Source organism: Coffea arabica, chromosome 1c (assembly GCF_036785885.1).
Source record: "Coffea arabica cultivar ET-39 chromosome 1c, Coffea Arabica ET-39 HiFi, whole genome shotgun sequence".
Classification (NCBI taxonomy): domain Eukaryota; kingdom Viridiplantae; phylum Streptophyta; class Magnoliopsida; order Gentianales; family Rubiaceae; genus Coffea; species Coffea arabica.
The window spans coordinates 48699212-48720925 of NC_092310.1; the positions used below are offsets into that span (position 1 = coordinate 48699212).

The window sequence follows — 21714 nt, forward strand, 5'->3', positions numbered from 1 at the left end:
ATTATGGCATTTTAATGTTACTTTGCTAGGTGAAAAAGGTTCATAATTGATTTTTTAACTACTTAGCTAATTTGAAATGATGAAATACAAGATAAAGATTTCTTTATTGACTTTTCCATTTAAATTGCTATTTTTGAGAGTTCTATATAGAAAAATGCACTATAGAGATATGATATATATATAAGGTGAAAGTTAATTGAAAAATATTTTCACGAAAAATATAAATATTTTTCTTTGAAAAATGGCAATCCAAACGATGCAAAATCTTGTAATTTCTAGGCATTACCAAGTCCAGCCGTATTATAATCTGTTCATTGAACCCTAAATCTATTGATGAATATTTATCAAAAATAAAAAAATATCTATGGATGAATAAAAGGCTTTTCTTTATCGTATGGACTGAAAAATTAGAAACGAAGTTGATTGTCCGTTCATGTTTGTCCTCTAGAGTGCACCTCTTAAACTCATTCTCTGACATAAAACCATTTGCAACTCAAAATAAGTTAAAATTTTCACATGGTCAAAGTTTTTATGCTGTAATCTCTAACTTCGTCAAGCTTCAACATGTTCTTCTGATTACATTTGTTTTCATGAAATTGATGCACTAATTGAAGAATCTTAAGATACAAAAGGGGGAGTCAGGATTATGGATAGAACATTAGCCCACCATCAACACCTGGAATAAGTGGGCATAATTCTAATTGCCTGAGAGGTTTAATTGTTAGAAGGTGAAACTTTTCGTACATGCAATTGGGAGATGTGGGGGACTGCTAGTGCTTTTACCATATACATGATGGATCTTCATGATGCTACTTCCAGCAGCAGAGGATTAAAAGAGAAGACTAATCAACAAAAAATAGATGTACTATAAATCAAAGTATGGATCCAGCTTGAGCAGGAAGCGAGTAAAAAGAAGATTCATGAATAAGGCAAAAAGGGGTTAAAATATCAAAGTTACAAGAACCTAGTACAACAGAATGGCTACAGGAGAAAAGCATCAAAATGCTCATGATTAAGATTTCATGGAATTATACGTTCAGAGGATATCTACTTCTGAAAGGCAAAACATTAGAACTCGAAGAAGAAAGGGCTAATCTTACGAACAGCCAATAATGTTCTCTCAAGTATCTTACGAACTGCCAATGACATAATCTGCGGTATCTTACTAATTTGCCAATAACATCATCTGCGATTACTGTGCCGCAGCTCAGCTTTCGCTTCTCCACCATTTCTACTATCCCAGTAATTCTTGATGATTGATCAACCCCAAACAATTACAAACTTCAGCAATCCACCTATCCTGCCCTAACCAGACTCAGACTCCAGACCGAAAAGCCAAAGGTATATGTTGCTCATAAACAACATCAAAGGATTCAGCAGCCTGGTTGAATAGCCAGGGAGTCATCCAACAAAGTGCGTGACTTTAACATAGAGCACAGCTCATAAAGGTTTTCTCCTACCTATCATAATTTCTTCTCATCCCACCGCTACTGTTATAGTCAAACCGTGACGCCAAAAATGTGGGCTGATAAAAGTTTGCTGACCCAGGCGAAGCTGAATTTCTATAGTTCAACCTATAAGCTTTTGCAGGAGAATAAGACGTTGATGCATTACTAGCAGCATAATGATTAGAAACATTAATTCTCTTATACATGGGGGTTGCAGGAGATTTCCAACCAGCTACTTTGGGTTTACTACCAAGAAAGTCTCCAGGATCTTCAGTGATCCAACCATGCTTTGGTTTTGATTTAGAAGCCAACATGACTCTGCGATCATGTTTAGTTTTCTTCTTTTCACGTGCCTTGCCAATATCATTAGGAGCAGATCTAACCTCAATACGACTCCTACGTTCCTTGGAAATTCTTTGCTTGGGGGTTGATAATTCACGATTCCTTTTGCCACCCTGTAGAAAGTACAAAATTTCATAAATAATGGCATCTACGAATAATAGAACATGGGCACAAGAAAGCAGGAAAAGTTTATCCAGTACATGAAGCTGGAACTGATATTGATATTACCACGGTAGGCATAGCCAACAAAACCAAGGGGTCAAAGGCAGGTAGGTGCCAATGTCCCATGAGAAGATAATAACAGTATAAAGGATGAGCAGAAGCTTCTAACAAACCTTGGATGAGCTAGTGCATTCACGTGCAAAATGTCCTTCTTCACCACATCGGTAGCATGATCTACGTGGTGCTGAGCCACTTGTCTCTCCCTGTGAACCTGTGCAAGCCTGCATTGATGCAAAGAGACTATAAAAAAGAGTTCTGAACTTAATAACAGTTCAAGATGAAATTAAAAAGGTTGGACTGATAGAGAATTAGAATAAAATAGTCAGATTTTATTAATGACAATTCTTTCCAAACAAATGTAGAAATTAAAAAAGAACTGTCGTCGATCTTAAGAAATCCTACAAAAGACGTTGACAATCAACTCAAAATTGGCAAAAACTAGGAACAAGATTAATGGCAAAACAGTTTTTTCACTTTTAAAAAAATTGTACTTTGAAAGGCCACCCAGGGAAAACCAACAATGTGGTGAACTAAGTGCATTATACAACTTGAGCCCATTCTGCATAGTTACCCAACACAAAAGATACCTAAAGGCAACATCATAAACAGTAATAACATCACCCAAAGAAACAAAATACAAACTCAGGAAAAAAAAAGCACATAACATAACATGATAATCAGAAAGCAAACAGCCAATTTATCTGTCTACCAAGTAGAGAATGTGGTGAACTAAGGGGTGGTGGATTGAATCCCATAATTGTTGCTTGACTAATGGGTATGGGTTTTGAAATCCTGGAATGAATTCTAAAAAATCAGCCACTCTCAATACCCAACTAGATTGGGGGGTTTTGATGAATCCCATATTTGATTCCAAAATCTGAAAAAAAAAAATATTGACAAGTAAAATTTTGTGAACTGTTTCTTCTTCATATTCCGGCCAGTCACTACCTCTTCATCCCTTAACCAGCTGCCATCCACACCCTCCATCCTACGCTAGGTTGCTAGCCCCCAACCCCTTCGGTGACCACTGTACTCTCCCTTTCACATCTGCTGCTACTCACTCTCCTCTCACAAGCCCATATCCCCAATCTCGGTTGGTCTTATCAATTTTCGCAGCTGCTGCCAGCTCGCACTCTCTGTGTCCACTCCTTTTCACTGTTAATCATCCATCTTCTTTCTCCTCTCCACTCATTGCCACTCTTTTTCTTTACCATTCCCCCCTAACCCCACTGCTACTTGCTGTTTATCCCCTAAATTTGTTGCCACCAGTCCCTCCTCAACCATTGATGGTTGTTTCAACTTGAATGTCATAAAGAGGCGTCAAGAAGTCAACAAAATCCATTTAAAGCTTGATGTTGTTTGTGAAAATTGTTTCGTTTATCTGTGATGTTTGTGATGGTTTTCTTCATTCAAAAAATTTTAAAGGCAAAACTTTACCCATTTCTTAAAAATTTTCACGAAGCATGGGTCATTTGAATGATACCCTTGTAAAAAACCCATACTGATATTAGAGGTATGAAACCAAACGCAAATCCAATTTTAGTCTCCGAACCAAGCATCCCCTAAGTGCATTATGCAACTTGAGGTCATTCTGCATAATTACCTAAAAGAAAAGATACCTAAAGGCAACATCTTAAACAGTAATAACATCACCCAAACAAATAGTAAAATACAAACTGGAAAGAACATGGCACCAAAACACAACATGATGATCAGAAAGTAAATGGCCAATTTATCTGTCTAGCTAGTCATCACAATTTTCAGACAGGAATTTTATGAATTTAAAGCTTGATTAACTTCAACAAACTTTTTATTCAAATCATAGCCGGGAATTTGCAGGTAACCTGAACTCACCAAACCAGTATGACCAGAAAGACCACATCTGTAACAAGAAATTTCTCTCGGACCGGCGTCAGTATAATTTACACAGCAAAGATGGCCAAAATTCCCACAAATGTAACACTGAATTTCCTGAAACAAACAACAAAAGCTACAGACGTAAAAGGCCAGAGCAAATACTTTGAAAAACATAAAATCAAGGCACAAGTAATAAATCCAAATTTTTGCATACATGAGAAGGGCAACAAAATTTCATGATGCATGTGGTTGATCACAAGTAGGATTATATACATCAGGAAAGTGGCCAAGAGTACCTTTAGGTCATCAAGGCAATAATTGCTCCAGCATGAAAACATATCGTGGCCGGAATCACCACATTTTAAACACATCTTATAGTTTTCAGATGCCCCGCTGCTCTTTTCTGGACAATCTTTTGCACGATGACCTCCTTTTTTGCAGATAAAACAATCTTGCCCCTGTTGAAGATATCATGGCAAAATCTTCACTAAATGATTACATTTATTACATACTCAACTCTTAATATTTTTTAATCTGGGAATAAATCTTCCCACTTGGTGTTTTCTACCATCTCAGAAATGAAACCAGAAAAAGGACAAAGGGAAATCGTGAGGAGCAACATGTAACAGCAAAGTTTATCAGCACGAGGAGATAAGAGGTGAAGTATAATACAGAATTGTCATTTATCAAAAAGGTTCTACAAGAAATAAACGAGATCTAAGTAATCCAATAGCCAACAAAGTGGGGCAATCCAACAAAACAGTACATCCAAAAGACATAAAGTATCTGTAAAAAGGCAAAATAATAATAACAACAACAACAACAACAACAATATTAATAATAATCGATTAATCACTAATATCGACATCAACTGTGGTGGGAAACATGAAACCAGGTACAGATATTTGGTACAACTCAAGGAAAATTCTCATTATGAGAGCCAAATTTTCTCCTACACAGATGCTTAGACACTGTACACAACTCAGAGAATTGAGTCAAATGACTCATGTCTGGAGATTTAATATTTTCTTTCACAAATAAAAATTTTGTTATCTCATCACTTGCTTTGCTGCATGACCACATTAAGACATTATGTAGACTACTGAACAGATATATGTTTGCACACCCACTAACTGCACCCCTTGGTCAGTAACTCACCAGACTATTAGCTTCTTTTTCACTGGAATATTAATGATTGTCGGTATATTCTGACAATGACCTTCTTCAACATTCATAGGTGGTAAACCCCAACAAGATTCAAAGAAGGATGCTGGGGAGAAACTATTTAGGTAGGACAGACTGCACTGGTGTATATTGAGTAGAAATCTATCAAAGTGGATCTGGTCTTTATTTTCTTCGACTTCTGAGATATGTAATAAATCTTTAAAACTTCAAACATGTCAAGGAGAAGAGGTCTGGACCTAGCCAAGATACAAGATCATTCAGCTTTGGGTGTTGAAAGTGTCTTCAAGTACATAAAAAGATCTTTAGCAACTTCAAAACAACATCAAAACCCTATTCAGCTACCTCTGGCTACTACTAAAGGGGCTTCTCATCAATAGCCAATCAGACATATCAGGCTTTCATCAAAATTGTTACTCCAGGGTCTCAAAAGCCAAAGCAGTACTGCTTAGAAAGTAACATCATTTTCATGCAAGAAAGATGAGATTTATCAATTACAGGAGCAAAGGATAATTTCAAAACTTGTTTATTTCTCTGCATTCCGGAAAGAAATAAAAAAAATTTTGGCTTGATGCACACCCTAAGGGGTGAAGAGTCCAGAAACAAAAATAAAAAAATTTCAACATATATTAAAACATCTATTCATCTCGCACCTTTGAGCATTGCTTAGCATTATGTTCTAGACTCCCACAAACAAAGCAAGGCTTCCTGCGCTTAGCTGAGGTACAGTTGACAGTCGTATGACCTTCTTCACCGCAATTATAGCATGTACCCCAACTGCTATCTGGAGGATCAAAATATCTAGGGCCCCGCTGAGATCATAATAAGGTATGATAAAGAGACACACCAAACAGCCTTGAAAACAGAATGCTACTACAAAATATCACTTCAACTCACAAGAAGCTTTCGCAGAACAGCATTATCCGAGACCTCAACAGGATTTGTTTTAACAGCTTTATCCCCAAGCTCTGCAGCTTTTACACTCTCTCCCTTCTCTTCTTCCTTCGCATCATCAACCTAAAGCAATCAAATAATCATTTAGCAGTCAAGCAAGCCACAAGTCCTCATCCAATATTACAATTTTTGGCAACAAAAAGAGTACAATACACCTACAAATGAAAACCAAATTTAATCATCAGTCAAATAAAACGACTAATGCTAGGCAGGACTAATCCAATTCCACATGAAAACTCTTTTGATGATCCCAAAAGGAAAAACACCGTCTCAACCAGTATTCCAGAAATAAAAACCAATTTTCCCCAAGGAAGAAGATGAAAATGTATTGACTAGGTTAGCTACCCAAGCATTCTGTTTCACTTTGCAACAACAGATGGCTCACGCAGAATCACATTTACACACAATTACCCTATTATGCGAGTATTTTTTAACATAAAACTCATTTTTTTCTGCCATAGTTTCCAAGAGAAACTGCCCAACAAGTTCAATTACCAGAAACAAATCGCTGCAAAAATTCTCGAAAGTAGCATCTTTTTCGCTTGATACCTGCCGTGGTTGTACAAAAACATAAAATAAGCTTTAATAATCAATTGGCTTTCAACAAGCATAATCAACTAACAAAACCCAAAAAAAAGAAAAATACTTCATAATAAAAAAAAAGCTAAACTATAAAAAAAAAAAAAAATTTTTAATCAACTACATTCAAATAAAGTACTTACAGAATCAATTTTAGCTTCAACCTTCTTACTCTTCTTCCTCTTTTTCTCCTTTTTCTTACTCATATCATCCTTAAAATTCATAACCACCTCATCGTCGTCCAAAACGATGACGTCTCCGGCAAAGGCGTCGGAATCAGATTTACTACACTTACGTGACATTGCTTTCTCAACAATTTTCAAGCTGAGATCCTCGTTGGCTTCAGTATCATCATCGTCATCGCCGTCGAGAATTATAGTTTGGGGCGGCGTCGTTCCTTCTTCGTCCTCTTCTGATCGATTTCTTAGATCTGTAGTCTTCAACTTCTTCTCTCTTTTGCCCATTTTAGACAAAAATTTCGAAAATTAAGCCAATAACGTGATGGAAATTTTTTGGGGATTTCTCTAAGATTTAGGGATTTTCCAATAGCCCTAATTGAAACGATTTCGTATGAATTTAGGATTAGGGCTTCGACTGGTCTTGATTGAAAGTTTCGTGGGCTTAATGGACCCATTTGGAGACAATTTTCTGGGCTATTTGGATAGAAAATGGGCTTTAATACTTGTCAGAGTGGGAAACAGCTGAATTGTAACTTGTAAGAGCATGAATTTTACGAGTTTTATAAAATATCAACTTCGTCCCTAAAGTGTTTCTTTTTTTCATTTAAAGCATTGTAGTCATTTTAGATTTTAAATATGCCAGAAAATTGAAAAGGAATTGTTTGCCTTTCTTTGGAGGAAATTTTACAACCAAAAAGGAATTATTCCAACACCAAGGAGTATGGTTTTATCAAAGCAATCTAACAATGGATTAATTTGAATTGGATGAAGTGACCATAAAAGCAACCAAAATAAGAAGATAATTAAACTTTTGTAGTGAACCTTACAATTTCAGGGTATAAAATACCTTTAACAAAATCCTAACATCATTAATAAGAAGACAAACCCTAGAGTCATTAATTTTTTTTAAAAAAAATACTCTAAAAGTGGCCAAAATTATGAAATTCGGCTCCGAAACTAGGCACAGTTAACTTTGATTTATTGTAGCAATATAGGATTGAGATGATTCCAACAATATATTAGAAATTAAAAATTCCTCCAAAAGTGAAAGTTTTGTTGTAAGCTTTTAGATTTCGTCTCACCTTGGCTCCACAATCAAACCATCCTATGAGGTTCAATAAGCTTTGCCCACTTGCTCCATAAACCAAATTATTCTAAATCAAATTGGCTCAATAAAATTTGTCATCTAATAAAATTTCAAATTTGAGTCAAATTTTAATGAATAAACATAAAATTTGACATTATCCATAAAATATTCAAACTATTTGAGCTTAACTTGATAGAATACCATTTGACTGTTCTTAGACCTAGAGGAAAATACTTAAACTGAGGCCTAAAGCTCAATCTCATATCAAGCAAGTGATAGGTAATGGTTATGGAACAATTTTCTGGTATGATCAATGGCATCCTATAGGGCCATTATACCAGAATTTTGCTGAGTCTCTATTGTCAGGATTTGGCTTAATTAGGAATGATCTTGTTACTTGGTGCATGCAAGGTGCTGACGGAGATGGCCATGCGGGAGGAAATCTAATGCTAACGTATGAAGATTGAAACAACTTACTCCCTATACCAAATGAGGAGAATACTACGGACCTGTTCGGCAAGTGAGTTTTTTTGGTATTTGTCTAAAATTTTATTGTAACTTACTGTAGAAGTTTTTAAAAAACAAATTTGAAGTATGTAAATTTTTGAATATTTTGAAGTGTATAGTTTAAAATTTTTGAAAAGTTTTTTGACATTATTGTAACTAAGGGCCTGATTGGAAGTGAGTTTTTTGGCCAAGTTTTTTAGCTACAAGTTTTTTAACAACTTTAGCTACAGTAACCCAAAAAAGCTTATCAAATTTTTTAACCTACACACTTCAAAATATCTAATACACAAAAAACTTCTATCTTTCTTCTTCTTTCTCCCCCACCCCATCCACCATACCTTCATCGCCAGCCACCACCAAACGGCGCCGGCGTTCCCAAATTTTTTTTCCTTCCTTTCTCCCTCCCTCTCTCCTTCCCTCCCCTCTCCCCCTCCCCTCCCTGGCCAAACTCCCCCGACCTATGCAGCAGCAATAGTTACTTTCCTCCTGCGTTTTTCTTTCTCCTTCCAATCACACCAATGTTATGGCTGACGGGGGAACGGGGGAAAGAAAGAAGGGGGTGGCGGGAAACGGGAAGGGAAACAGGGGAGGGGGAAACGGGAGGGGGGTGGCGAGGGCAGAGGGGGTGGTGTGCAGAAGGGAGGGGGAAGGGGCAGGGAGGTGGCGGGGGGAGGGGGTGGCGGGGTAGCGGGGGAAGGGGAAGAGGCAGGGCAGAGGGGCTAGCGGGGGAAGGGTTGGCGGGGGGAGGGTTTGGCGTGCAGAGGGGAGGGGGAAGGGACAGAGGGGGTGGCGCGACAGCGGGGGAAGAGGGTGGCGTGGCAGCGGGGGAAGGGCTGGCAGGGGAAGGGCGTGGCGCGGCAGAGGGACTGGCGGGGGGAGGGGGTGGCGCGGCAGAGGGACTGGCGTGCAGAGGGGAGGGGGAAGGGGCAGAGGAGCTGGGGGGGAAAGGGGGCTGGCGGGGGAAGGGGGTGGCGGGGGAAATGCAGAGGAGAGGAGAAGGGGAAAGGGAGGAGAGGGATGCCGGGAGGGGAAGGAAGAAGAAGAAGAAGAAGAAAGAGAGGAAAGAAAAAGGAAAAAAAGAAAAAGAAAGAGAAAAAAAAAGAAAAGGAAAAAAAAAGAAAGAAAAAGAAAAAAAGAAAAAAAGAAAAGGAAAAAAAATTCACCTTACAAAAACTTTTACAAAATTTTTTATCTTACAAAAACTTCTACAAAAAAAATTTTTGTCTTACAAAAACTTTTACAAAAAAGTTTTTCACCTTACAAAAACTTCTACAAAATTTTTTCAAAAACTTCTACAGTACACTACAGTAAAGTTTTAGACAAATTCCTAAAAAACTTATGTTCCAAACAGGCCCTAAGGTTTTTAAAAAACTTATAACTGACAAACTTTGTAAAAAACTCAAGTGCCAAACAAGGCCGTTTCAACTCCTAAGTAGATGTGGCATGTACAGTGTACAGTCTGCTTTAAAGGTCCTTAGAGCCAATTCACAAGAAGTCTCTTGGCATAAACTTGTATGGGATAAGGGGTCCATTCCAAGATTCTCATTTATTCTGTGTGGTTGTTATACAAGAGCAGATTATAGACCAAGGATAGAATGAGGAAGTAGGGAAGTTTAAGTGGTAACTCTGAATGTTTATTATGCAGTCGTGCAGGAGAATCAATGAATCATATCTTTTTTGAATGTCTTATTTCATCTGGAGTTTGGCAGAAATTTCTAAAAATGGTTTCAGTTTTTAGAGTTCCCTTGCTATGGTCAACGGAATTGCCCTGGGCTTGTGGGCATTAGATGTCTACATCCCTTTATTGAAAAATTTTGAAGGCTTGCTCTAGTTATCTCTGCGTACTTCATCTGAAAAGCTAGAAAATCGGTTGCTATTGCGAAATGAAAATGTATCTGCTATAGCTATAGTAGGTCAAATTATTGATACCATCTGGTATATTAGAGCCTCATGGAGATATGTGCCAAAGGTTCAGGAGAATTGGTCACTGATTGTTGAGTGGGGTATTTTTCATATTTTTTTTTGTCGCAACGATAACATTTGTATAACATACTCTAGTTTAATCTAAAAAGAGGAGGAGCCGACAGACTTTTCCTATTGGAGGAAGCCACAATTAAGTGACAAAGTGAAAGGCAAGCGTTGAATCCTTGACCTCTCACCCCCTACCAAGTACCAATAGCCCAAGAAGCTATTGGCAGGGTATTTCCCATAAATGCTTTGATAGAGTTTGATAGTTGCAAAGAAATTTGGGTCTTAAAATTTTGTAGAGACTAAAAGTGCTATCGAATCGAGTCAAGCTCGAGTAGCACTATACCCGAGATCAAACTCAATCACTATCAGTGTTACTTGAGCTTGAATGAATATATAAATTTGAGCTCGAATTTGACTCGATATAATGAAAATTAAATTTGAACTTGAGAAACTGCAAGCTTTGTCAAGTTCGAGCTATTTGAGCTCGAGCTCAAGTTTTTCTTCTCTTGTTTTTAATTTTTTACATTTTAGATTTATCAAATTACCATTTTGCCATCTATCACTTTTTTTACTGAACATTACTTCATATAAATTTATTAAAATATGAATCTATAATAGTCATTTCATAATTAGAATATAGATAATATAAATACTCTTCGTTAAGTAATCGAGCACTTACTATTGATGCTCAAACTTGAACTCAATCAAATCGAATTTGAGCCAAAATTTTGACCAAATCGCTCGCAAGCTACTTGCAAGTAGTCTAGCTCGCCCACACCCCTGATAGAAGTTCATTGATGTACAAATAGCATGTATATGCTATTTTGTATATGTTTTAGTTCCCTATCAATAAATTTTCACAATTTTACTTAAAAAAATGATAAAATTTCTTTTAATTTAGCTTAAAATATCTAAAGGAATGTAATGTCAAATTTATTAAAATGCATAACAAGTTTAAGCGCTGGATTGTTCACTTGATTTACTTCTTTTACACCTCAAACAATAGTATGCATGCAATTACCACTATTGAGCAAGAAATGTCTGGGACAAAATTATACCAGAACCATGCCATAAGGACTTTGAGTGTAATTACTACGGCTAAAGTAAAAGAGAACAGCATTATAAATAGCTGGAAATCCTGCCGGACGCTCAGACAAACCATCTTCAGCGACTATTTGGCAATCAAACTACAAAATTTGAATCATTGAACGCCACATTCTTGACGCTGTAAAAGGATCCGGTAAAGAACAACAATCACCATTAGCTTCTCGAATTATTTATTCTACTCAGCTCACATTCTGGTAAAAATTTGATTTTTTTATGTTATGCTTCTCTTGGATTTATTGTTTTTTCTTATGCGGCTAATTTATTTTCTGCTGAGTAATTTTGATTTTAAGCTTGTACTGCTTCATGGGTATTGTATGGATAGGCTACAAAATCAATAGCTGGAATTCTGTGTATGTATTATGGCCACATTTACTTGTCCTGTAAAATTGAGGGGGAAAAGGGGAGCTTTATTTTAGTTTGATTTGACGTAGCTTTAACACGTTTAAAAAGCAGGTTTTTTTTTCAATGGATGGGTAACAATATGGAACTTTTTTCTTTTACAGAGGAGCTGGTTTTAAAGAACGACAAGGCTGTAAAATGCAGAACTTCAATGTAAACTCCTTTTCTTTATTTTTGATTGCTGATTTTTGGAAATTGAGGTTGTGGATTTGCATTAATTTCAGTTGATATGACATTGTGGGTTTTATTTAGATAATCTTAGTATTAGTATATATGGTTGGGCTGATCTTTTGTGTACGGAATTTGAAATTTTTTTTTCCCAGATGAGTTGGTTGAGCAATTGAGGTTTGAGAAATATATTGGAATGGATTTTCATAAGCATAGCAGTGAAGTACTGCCAGAAAGAAGAGTTGCTGTTGATAAATTACAGGGTCAAAGTGACTACAGTTCGCGAAATACTCGCCGAGGGAGGAGGTTTGGTCGTATTTCTGGACGAAGGCTATTGATTTGGGTGTTTTCTCTTGCAGTGCTGTTTTTCATTTATCTGTCTGTTTTCGGCATCCACATGCTACATGGTGAGACTGGAACAATTTTCTCAAAATTTGCTTTCAAAGTTACAATGCCTTTCATTTAAATTGCTTAAAATTTCATCTAAATTTGAGGTACTTGGAGTTCAATATCTTTAAACGTTTGATCCATATTAAGCTTATTGGAAAAGATACCTAATGATGCAATCCTTGTTTTTGATGAATGAATCCTGTTAAAGTCTGTCAACCAAGTGGTCATTACCCTGACATTTATAGAAAATAATTTGAAGATCAAAAGTTTTGAGATGTATGTGACTTTCTTTTTCTTTCCTAGAAACTAAATCAGGATTGGACGTGGAAAAAATATGGTAAACTTTTTTTTATAAAGATGTTCACAGACATGCCTTGAATTCTGTAATGCAGTGGATTCGAAAGGGGGACCCTCGTCTTTGAGTGAAGTAAAAGGTTCTTTCACACATGTTGTTGTCAGGGAAGAGCAAGATAAATCAGCTGGTGATGATGTCTTGAAGCAACCAAGGAAACCCCATAGGGCACGTAAGAGAACTTCAATTTTTCTGTGTATGAATTTTGAGGTTCATCACGTAAGATTGTTTTAATCATTCAGATGTCTAGCCACCTTCTTCTCAGTATGTCTAACTTTTTTTGTTTTTATTGTTCTTTTGGCCTGGTTCTATGATATTCACCCAAATTTTCATCAGCAAAAGTTTACTGAGTAGTTGGACTTAACTAATAGTTTCTCTTTCTGTATACTGAAACTTGCTTGCATCTGATAAAGATATTTCACAACCTCTTAAAGCTACTATAATAGAAGTTTGCAAATGAAAATCTATAAAATAAAGAAAATGAAAAGTCAGTGAGTAGTTTTCCATACTTAATCTGCATGGATTATTATGTGACTGTTAATGTATCATCAAAAACTGAATATGGTTAAATAGAACTAACATTTGACATATACCAAACATACTATGTTCTTAATGCGCTGGGCTCAAAGCAGCAGCTTTGATCTTTACTTTCACATCAGTTGTAAAAGTGAAGTGTGACTGAGAATGGGTACAAATACACTGCAAAAGTAGCATATGATTTCTGTTCATCGTCTGTTAGTCACCCGTCATTTGCTGTTCTGTCTGTGTATTTCTTGTTTTAACTCCTGTTGCTTGCGCTGTGAATCTTTCCATATTTTGCGCTTGAACCATGTTGGTTAATTTTCGTGCCATTGTTCATTACTTCAACTTTATATTTCAGGGTATTTTCCTTGTGAGGTATCATTTTTAGATTCAGTTAATTATTTGATTGAGCCCAAGGACTCTGCGAACATCACCCAATTCTCAGTGCATTATGTTGAAAGAGAGGAGAGACCTTTACATGATGCATCATTAAAACCCAGATTTGGTGGTCATCAAACCCTTCGAGAGAGAGAGGAGTCTTTCTATGCTAGAAATCAGACAATGCATTGTGGTTTTATTAAGGGACCAGTAGGATTTCAAAGCACTGGATTTGATTTGGATGAGGAGGATAAAAAGTATATGAGTAGCTGTAGTGTAGCTGTCTCATCATGCATATTTGGAAGCTCCGATTTCTTGCGAAGGCCGACCAGCAAACTGGTAATATGTGACTCTTCACAATAATCCCAGAATATTCAGCTTTGGAATGACTTTGTTGTTTGCACAATTGGCTTTACACTTTGTACTGGACTGCGCTATTTATACTGGTGTTGCATATGATTTATACCAGTTTACCAATATAGAATTATGAACTATTAGACACTGGATGCAACTGTCTGCTTTTACCATGTAAACGTCAACATCACCCAGTTCTCATTGTTCATTGCAGATCAGTGATTATTCCAAGAGAAATGTTTGTTTTGTCATGTTTGTTGATGAGCAAACTCTATCCAAACTCTCTGCAGAGGGAAATGTTCCAGATGACAGAGGATATATAGGATTGTGGAAAATTGTAGTTGTGAGAAACTTGCCATACAAGGATATGCGGAAAACTGGAAAGGTGCCAAAGTTTTTGTCACATCGCCTTTTCCCTTCATCTAGGTGAGCCACAAAACATCTATAGTTCTCTGGACCTTCCTTGCCTATTGAAGGCTGGAATAGTGACTTACTCCATTTCTTCTGGCAATCTCTAGATATTCCATATGGCTTGACAGCAAGTTGCGACTTGTGGCTGATCCTATGTTGATCATTGAATACTTTTTGTGGCGAACTGGTTCGGAATATGCAATATCCAATCACTATACTCGACACTGTGTATGGGAGGAAGTACTCCAAAATAAGCGTCTAAATAAGTACAATCCCACTGCAATTGATGAGCAGTTCAATTACTATCGGTCTGATGGTCTAGTCAAGTTTGACCAATCAGATCCCAACATCCCTCTTCCAAGCTGTGCGTGCCCTTATTGTCATGTTTCTGCTTCAATTAATCTTACTCTTTCTTTAAATTCTTTACCATTTGGACAAAATGCTAAATTTGTGTATTCTGTTCTGCTGTAGATGTGCCAGAAGGTTCTTTTATTGTAAGAGCCCATACACCAATGTCAAATTTATTCTCTTGCCTTTGGTTCAATGAAGTTGATCGCTTTACATCACGAGACCAATTAAGCTTTGGTTATACTTATTTGAAACTTAAGAGAATGAATCCAGATAGACCTTTCTGCTTATACATGTTTAAGGTGAGATGCCTGCTTCAGCTGTTCCCTTTTTCTCCTCATGGGTGAAGCTGTGGATCTATTGGAGCCTAATGTTTTAGCTAATTTAATTCCGTTTTACCCTTTAGAAGTCTGTATCAATGCTAGAATTTATATCTTGAAGAATATGTTTCTTTTGCCATAATTTGGCCACGTTAATTCTTCTGTTTCTCTGTGTGCTGCATTATTTCATTTTTTCATTCTTGTTTCCAGATGTAGTTTTGCCTTTGAATGTACTTGAATACACGCGTATGTGCTTTAGTGTCTTTAAATTTCTATTAAGCCTTGGAAACAAAAATGAAATGCTCATCACATCCTTTACAAGGTCATTCAACCCTCACTTAGAACGATAAAACACTGCATCTTACTTGTCAAGCATTATATGTACACGCTTACTAGTGAATTATTTCTCACTGATTGATTTTGTCAATATGTTCCTTTAAGGAGTCTGATTGCTATTGCGATCCCATTTGTTTGGATTGCTTATTGCTACTAATATTACTCTGAGATTGTATGTGTTTTTAATTTAAAGTAAATCGACCAGATACTGTAACTATATAACCTGTAAACTATTCATTCAGGACTGTGAGCGCAGGTCACTGGTAAAGTTGTTTCACCATAGAGAACTCTAACCTCCCCCTGTTCATTGAAAGGTAAGATGTAGTAACGTATTTCTTGTTTCTTCATCCTCAACCTCTTTTTGATAGTGTCTAAATATAGCAAGTAGTGTGATATGACAATTTGCTTTAAAAGTCAAAAGGTGAAAAATCAAACTTCCACTTTGCTGCAAGTGTGATACTTACTGCAGCTTCTTACAGATTGCGTGTCACTTGAATTTCTGACTCCAGGTCTGTACATATGGTGCTCTTCTGCCGTGAGGTTTTCAAATCAACAAAATACTGCAGTGGAAATGTCTTTGGTCAGAAATTCGGCCTAATTTCATATCCCCTTGGCCATTCATCATCACCCATCTTCTGAGGGGCTGTTTGACTAAATGGTAAACTTTGGTTTCCTATATCTCACTTACTATTACAGAATCATCCCTGATGGTTCGACCCTAGTGTTCTGCAGGTTGTCTGCTCAGTTACACGGCGTTTGGCATGCAGAATAGCCTGGATTTGAATGTTTTGAATCATTTTGATCTCTCATCTAAGCACATATACAACCTCAAGTTTTGGTACTTCTTGTAGGCTTAGCACAATCTCCAGATTTCTCAATTGAGTTTTGGTAAATATGATTCAGCTTTGATGGTTTGGTCTCTTACTGGAAAAGTTTCTGTAATTGATTCTTTCCTTGTACATGGATATTACTCTACATTTACTAGAGCAGTAGCAACATTAAAGATCATTACTCCAGGTGCTGGCAATCTTGGAATACTATTACTGGAAATAGTGCAATGAGGCAACCGATGAAGCAGCTACAAGTTTGTTATAATGACACCACACTAAACTGCTCTTAATTACTTCAAAATCTCCTGTCAAAAAATGGAAAAATGACAAGACAAAAGCTTGGTGATAATCACCACAATATCTTGGATGTGTTTGGATGGTAGTTTGTTTGTCAAAATTTATTTGATTACATTACAAACACATTTTTCAACAACATTTTTATTCTTGCAATTATTTTTTTTATCTCATATACACTGCATAAAAAAAATACTATAGTGCTTTTGGAAAATGTTATTTCAAATATTCTGCTATTCGCCTCCATCATTAAGTATTAAACGACAAGCTAAATATATATATATATATATATATATATATATATATATGGAAGAATGGCATATATATATATGGAAAATATAATTTTTACATTTTCTCTTTTCTTTTTTTCTAAAAAAAAAAGAGATACAAGTTTTGTCTTTTACTGTGTGTGTTGGTGCTGCAATGTGAAAAAGACCAAGGTTTGTAAAGACATTTTAACATTTTCCTTTTTCTTTTAAGTAACTTTTAAAAGATTGCAAGCAACTACAACAGCCTTAAAACACTACTTCAGGTGTTTAATTGACAAAATTTTCAAATTTTCTTTATAATTCCGGAGTGTTCCAAGGAAAGCCAGCAACAGATGCACCACGCTTTTCAAAGGCGCCTCTAATTTTATACAAGATGCACCACGCTTTCAACAACATACTACTAAAGGCGCAGTTATTGGATTTTTAAACGTCACGCGCTGAGCTAGCCATTGTAATATACATCAAGGAGTCATTCTTTGTTCTTTCCTAGAGCAGGTTTAAAGGCGTGTATAATGAGCCAAAGATAATCACGCCTTTAGAATCGGTACAGTTTTCTCTACTATTTTGATCCTTTCTGCAATTCTTTCATTTCTGAACTTGAAGAATACAAATGGAGGCCTGCAATATCTTCAGAGCTCTTAAGTCCTTCAGTCTCAGGATCCCTCATTCTCGTTCTGTTCGATCTTCGTTTTCACTCCTCCCAATTGCCAAAATTCACACAGGTGAGCAAAGCTTCACTCAAATTGCAATCCCCATCTGAAGTAATCCCCGTTTCAAATATAAAAAAGGTAAAAAAAAAAAGAAGAAAAAAATCCAATCTTGGTTGAAATTTGTGAACTTTGTACCATTTGGGAAAGACTAATCTTCTCTTTTTGATTTTTAAGATTGTGAGTTTTACTGCAGTGGCGTTGGCTAATTGGAGTTAAAATTACTGGAAATTTAAGAACCTTTTCTTTTGGATTGGATTTCTGGTAGGAGGAGAAAGATTGGTGAAGAAAGCATATGATGGGTTGCTATTAGACGCTGGGGGTACCCTTTTGCAGCTTCCAAAGCCAGTTGAACAGACTTATGCTGAAATTGGCAAAAAATATGGTTAGTTTATTTTCCTGATGAAATATTTCCAATGTTAAACATGTGATTAGAGGTGAATTATTCAAGAAAACATTTTTTTTTTGGGTTGGCATTTTCTTTCTCTTGAAGGGTTGCCTATGAATTGATTGGTGACTGAAAGCATAGCTGATTATTGGCTTGGTTTTGGTTGCAACTTTCTTGTATGTTATTTGGTGATGACAGGTCTTCAAACTACTCCAGCTGAAATAAAACAGGGTTTTAAAAGAGCTTTTTCTGCTCCATGGCCTGAAAAACTGCGTTACCAGGTTTGCCACTTTTCACTGCTCAGATAATTGACAACCACTTAATTTTCAAATTTTATTGGAATAACAAGTTGATGGCTTCTTTACTTGATTGATGCAATATTCTCAACTTTTCATTTCTCCAACTATGTGTGGGTTATCTTTCGGTCATTCGCATGTGCTTCTTGTGCTTATATTAGATGAAATTAAGAAATTTATACAGCGGGGTAAACGTCCAAAAGTGAAAACACTGAAATTATGAACTAATACAGTGGGATTTTCTACTTTGTTGTGTAACTAGTTTGCAGGTATCTTGATGTAACAGAAAGTGATCTAGGGAAATCTTTTGTTGCTGTAACAACTAATTCTGACTTTACTAGTTGGTCTGCCACTTGACCGCTACCATGGACACCATCAATCGACCAAAATTATGAACCCTACTTATAAAACACAGTAATCCTTAATGCGCTGCATAATCTGATATTTGCAGCTATGACAACCTCCCCTGATAAATCCCATAGGATCACGCTGTACTTCTTGTCCAGCTATGGCTGATTCTGTGTTCCCTTGGCTGATTCAATTTCGCCCTTAACCTGGAGTCCCTGCCCCACAGAAATTTACAGAGATTTAACAAAAAGCTTAGGTTGCACAACATTTCCGAGTAAAACAATGCTTACATTTTGCTTCAGCAATTTACCATGGTGCGTATGATTCTTTGGTTTGTTTAAAGTCTAAACTTGATTTCCCTTTTTTCCCCAAGCAAGTTGCATTATCTAACCATGGGATAATGGTGGACTAGAAAAATTATATTAGAGGAGGGATTGTTGTGCAGTGACCACATGTTCCTCATTATTAATTTGTTAGAGCATTCCAGGACAAATGAGTCAATATGTTTCTGCAGGTGTCGTTTAAAGGGAGTTAAAGTCTTTTTCCCAAAGTAAATGGATAATTCCTAAACCAAAAAGACATCTTTCATGCTGGCAGATATTCGTGTTTTTACATGATTGAAGATAAGTGTCCAAAAGTTAATTCATGCATCGCATATTTCAGCATGCTATACTCTTGCTTGCCATTGAAACTCTTGCTTCCATCATTTTGCTCTAAAATAAGGGGGAAAAGTAGGTGATTGGTCATGGCTCTGCCAATTGTTGTTGATGTCTGCCCATAGTTGAAGTAGTTACATCTATGATGGGAACAACAAAGACAAACAGGTTACCAAAAAGAAGTGTCCTTCCAGATATTTTGCTCGCTTTAGGTTTAGTTCTTAAAGTGAAGCTTGCAAGTGCAAACAACCTTTTTTATTTCTCCATCATCATTTTGGCAGTAATTGCACAATATTATCCAATTAACAGAAGATGTTATGTTCGTTGACGCATATATAGTAGCTGTAGTTCCCCACTTCAAAGTTTCAACTGTTGGTTTTATTGACAGATGTTACCTAACTGACAGGGTGATGCGAAGCCATTTTGGAAACTTCTTGTTTCTGAGGCCACTGGGTACAACAATGATGATTATTTTGAAGAAGTTTATGAGGTAATAATTTTCTTTGGCTTGAGCTACTTGCAGTATATCCTTAAAAGATTCTTTTATTACTAAGAGATTGGAACAAGTTTAAAAGTCAAAATAATTATCCTTAACTAAATAATACATTTTTATCAGTACTATGCCAACGGTAATGCTTGGCTTCTACCAGCTGGAGCCTATGAGACAATGTTGGTTCTGAAAGATTCTGGAGGTTATCATCTTTGTCTGTTACTGTGTATTAGTAATTGACTGTATCTCTTTTCCTTCTCTTTGTTTCTGATTTTCTTCAACATTATACAGTCAAACTGGCTGTCGTGTCAAATTTTGACACTCGCTTGAGGAAGGTATTGAAAGATCTCAATGTATTAGATCTGTAAGTACCCATGTCACACTTTCCTGTTGTTCAATATTCAAAATAACCTGGATAAGTGTGGTTTTAGCTTTCTCTGAATAATGAGGACTAGGTATTCCATGTCCTGGAATGAAAATTCTAGCCTTTAAGAAGTATGACTCAGGAGTAAATGCCTGTGTCATGTAGGATAGTGGAATGTTCTTCATACGTAGAATGACACTCGTATCATTATGGAAACCCCTGCTCACGTGGGGGAAAGTCTCAACTTAGTTTGCCTTTGGCATTTGAGGTAATTTCCAGGCATGTACGGTATGGAATGTGGATAAATTATGTACTTTATTCCACGGTTCATGATCTTTTGCTCTTTTTCAAACAGATTTGATGCTGTCGCCATATCTTCAGAGGTTGGATATGAAAAACCAGATGCACATATCTTTAAATCTGCTCTAGGTATGTGTTCCATAGCATCTTAATTCGAACAAAACATGATGGCAGACAATCTACACACACACACACACACACATATATATATATATGGAATTTTCCGATCTCTCTTCTTTATCTGCCTAGTTGCCATAGATTCTGTGATGCAGCAATCCTTGCTTGAAACTGAGGATCTCCACATCCTTGTTTCATTTAATTCAAAAAATTCATTTGTCTAATACCGAAGCATGTGTTGAAGATGTTTGAAGTGGATATGAGGTACATGTATTGTTTGAGCTTGTTGTAGATCAGATGTCTGTGGAAGCTAGAAGAGCAGTTCATGTTGGAGATGATGAAAAGGCTGATAAAGAAGGAGCTAATGCTGTTGGGATCGACTGCTGGTTAGTTGAAGAATTATCTTAGTGCTTAGACACATCATTTGTTCACCATGACGTCACTCATACATTTACCATATTTATTACTCAGCAAGATTCACGAAATATTTTCTCGAACTGTTATGATATGTTATTTATCCAATTATTGTTGAACTTTGAAATTTTGTTCTGGAAGTGAATGGTTGACATATTAGAAGTCTAACAATGCACTAATTCTAAATAAACAGGTTATGGGGCACTGATGTGAAGACATTTTCAGATATACAAAGTCGCTTGCTTCTGACAGAAACATGACTTTCCAAGTATGAAGCAGAGTTAGACCATTTTTTGATGAACCAGAAATGAGAGTAAAAGAAAAACCAATCTTCATTCATCCTTGTCCTCCTGACGCTGCATGAAGCAAATCTTGGTTTTTTTCTGACTGAGAGAACAACCTGTTCCACTCTCCTTTGTGTTGACAGGACTCGTGCACATTACTACTTCAGTCTAGATTCTTTCACCTTTAGAGTCCAATGGTTTTAATGTGTCAGTGCTTGCTTTTTAATTAGTTTAGATGTTTTATAAACACGTTTTCAAGCACAAGCAAGATAGCTGTGCAGTTCTTTTATTGTAAAGTTTGTAAAAGATAAGTATATATTAAGTATGAGAAATTATTTGTTTGATTAATAATGTTCTTTCAAATACGTTTGTAACTATATCTTGATGTACTTCAATTTATTTATTTAACATCGACTAGAAATTGTATGATGCCAACTCCAATAATCTGCAGAAAAGGGATTGATTTATTCTGCTCCAACGCTTTTGGATAGCAAACCTCTGGTAAGATTGAGAGAGACATGACGAGCTTTGGCAAGAGTCTATC

General features: G+C 36.5%; 3 protein-coding genes across 9 annotated transcripts; 2 read left to right on the forward strand and 1 right to left on the reverse strand.

The window, feature by feature from the left end:
- Window positions 1-906: 906 nt before the first annotated feature.
- LOC113741600 (uncharacterized) lies at window positions 907-7178 on the reverse strand. 4 transcript variants are annotated; one of them, XM_072074636.1, is made up of 8 exons: window positions 6728-7178; window positions 6501-6554; window positions 5949-6068; window positions 5705-5863; window positions 4166-4327; window positions 3867-3983; window positions 2126-2233; window positions 907-1903 (listed from the first exon to the last, which is right to left on the reverse strand). In XM_072074636.1, the coding sequence occupies exons 1-8, from the start codon at window positions 7046-7048 to the stop codon at window positions 1457-1459; spliced, it is 1488 nt and encodes a 495-aa protein (XP_071930737.1). In that variant the 5' UTR covers window positions 7049-7178; the 3' UTR covers window positions 907-1456. The 4 variants fall into 4 exon arrangements, with proteins under 4 accessions (XP_071930737.1, XP_071930754.1, XP_071930746.1 ...); XM_072074645.1 differs by having other exon boundaries at window positions 1213-1903; window positions 5949-6053; XM_072074653.1 differs by lacking the exon at window positions 6501-6554.
- Window positions 7179-11469: 4291 nt separating this feature from the next.
- LOC113725643 (probable hexosyltransferase MUCI70) lies at window positions 11470-16603 on the forward strand. Of its 4 annotated transcripts, XM_072074679.1 has the most exons (12): window positions 11470-11629; window positions 11939-11987; window positions 12158-12409; window positions 12785-12916; window positions 13625-13983; window positions 14213-14424; window positions 14517-14773; window positions 14881-15059; window positions 15656-15727; window positions 15923-16071; window positions 16146-16301; window positions 16431-16603. In XM_072074679.1, the coding sequence occupies exons 3-9, from the start codon at window positions 12199-12201 to the stop codon at window positions 15704-15706; spliced, it is 1401 nt and encodes a 466-aa protein (XP_071930780.1). In that variant the 5' UTR covers window positions 11470-11629; window positions 11939-11987; window positions 12158-12198; the 3' UTR covers window positions 15707-15727; window positions 15923-16071; window positions 16146-16301; window positions 16431-16603. The 4 variants fall into 4 exon arrangements, with proteins under 4 accessions (XP_071930780.1, XP_027104732.1, XP_027104741.1 ...); XM_027248931.2 differs by lacking the exon at window positions 16431-16603 and having other exon boundaries at window positions 16136-16421; XM_027248940.2 differs by lacking the exon at window positions 16431-16603 and having other exon boundaries at window positions 16146-16421.
- Window positions 16604-17294: 691 nt separating this feature from the next.
- On the forward strand, window positions 17295-21547 carry LOC113725657 (uncharacterized). The gene is made up of 9 exons (XM_072074693.1): window positions 17295-17528; window positions 17782-17898; window positions 18100-18182; window positions 19608-19691; window positions 19818-19893; window positions 19983-20055; window positions 20411-20484; window positions 20765-20858; window positions 21080-21547. The coding sequence occupies exons 1-9, from the start codon at window positions 17417-17419 to the stop codon at window positions 21144-21146; spliced, it is 780 nt and encodes a 259-aa protein (XP_071930794.1). The 5' UTR covers window positions 17295-17416; the 3' UTR covers window positions 21147-21547.
- Window positions 21548-21714: the final 167 nt, after the last annotated feature.

Excerpts from the sequence above, each read along its gene's own strand:
- LOC113725657 (XM_072074693.1), top strand. The coding sequence starts at position 17,417 with ATGGAGGCCTGCAATATCTTCAGAGCTCTTAAGTCCTTCAGTCTCAGG. Across the intron at positions 20,056-20,410 it reads GATCTCAATGTATTAGATCT|ATTTGATGCTGTCGCCATAT; the intron begins GTAAGTACCCAT and ends TTTTTCAAACAG. Across the intron at positions 20,485-20,764 it reads TATCTTTAAATCTGCTCTAG|ATCAGATGTCTGTGGAAGCT; the intron begins GTATGTGTTCCA and ends AGCTTGTTGTAG.
- LOC113725643 (XM_072074679.1), top strand. The coding sequence starts at position 12,199 with ATGGATTTTCATAAGCATAGCAGTGAAGTACTGCCAGAAAGAAGAGTT. Across the intron at positions 14,774-14,880 it reads CAACATCCCTCTTCCAAGCT|ATGTGCCAGAAGGTTCTTTT; the intron begins GTGCGTGCCCTT and ends GTTCTGCTGTAG. Across the intron at positions 15,060-15,655 it reads TCTGCTTATACATGTTTAAG|GACTGTGAGCGCAGGTCACT; the intron begins GTGAGATGCCTG and ends CTATTCATTCAG.
- LOC113741600 (XM_072074636.1), bottom strand. The coding sequence starts at position 7,048 with ATGGGCAAAAGAGAGAAGAAGTTGAAGACTACAGATCTAAGAAATCGA. Across the intron at positions 5,864-5,948 it reads CTGTTCTGCGAAAGCTTCTT|CGGGGCCCTAGATATTTTGA; the intron begins GTGAGTTGAAGT and ends TTATGATCTCAG. Across the intron at positions 3,984-4,165 it reads ATTGCCTTGATGACCTAAAG|GAAATTCAGTGTTACATTTG; the intron begins GTACTCTTGGCC and ends TGTTTGTTTCAG.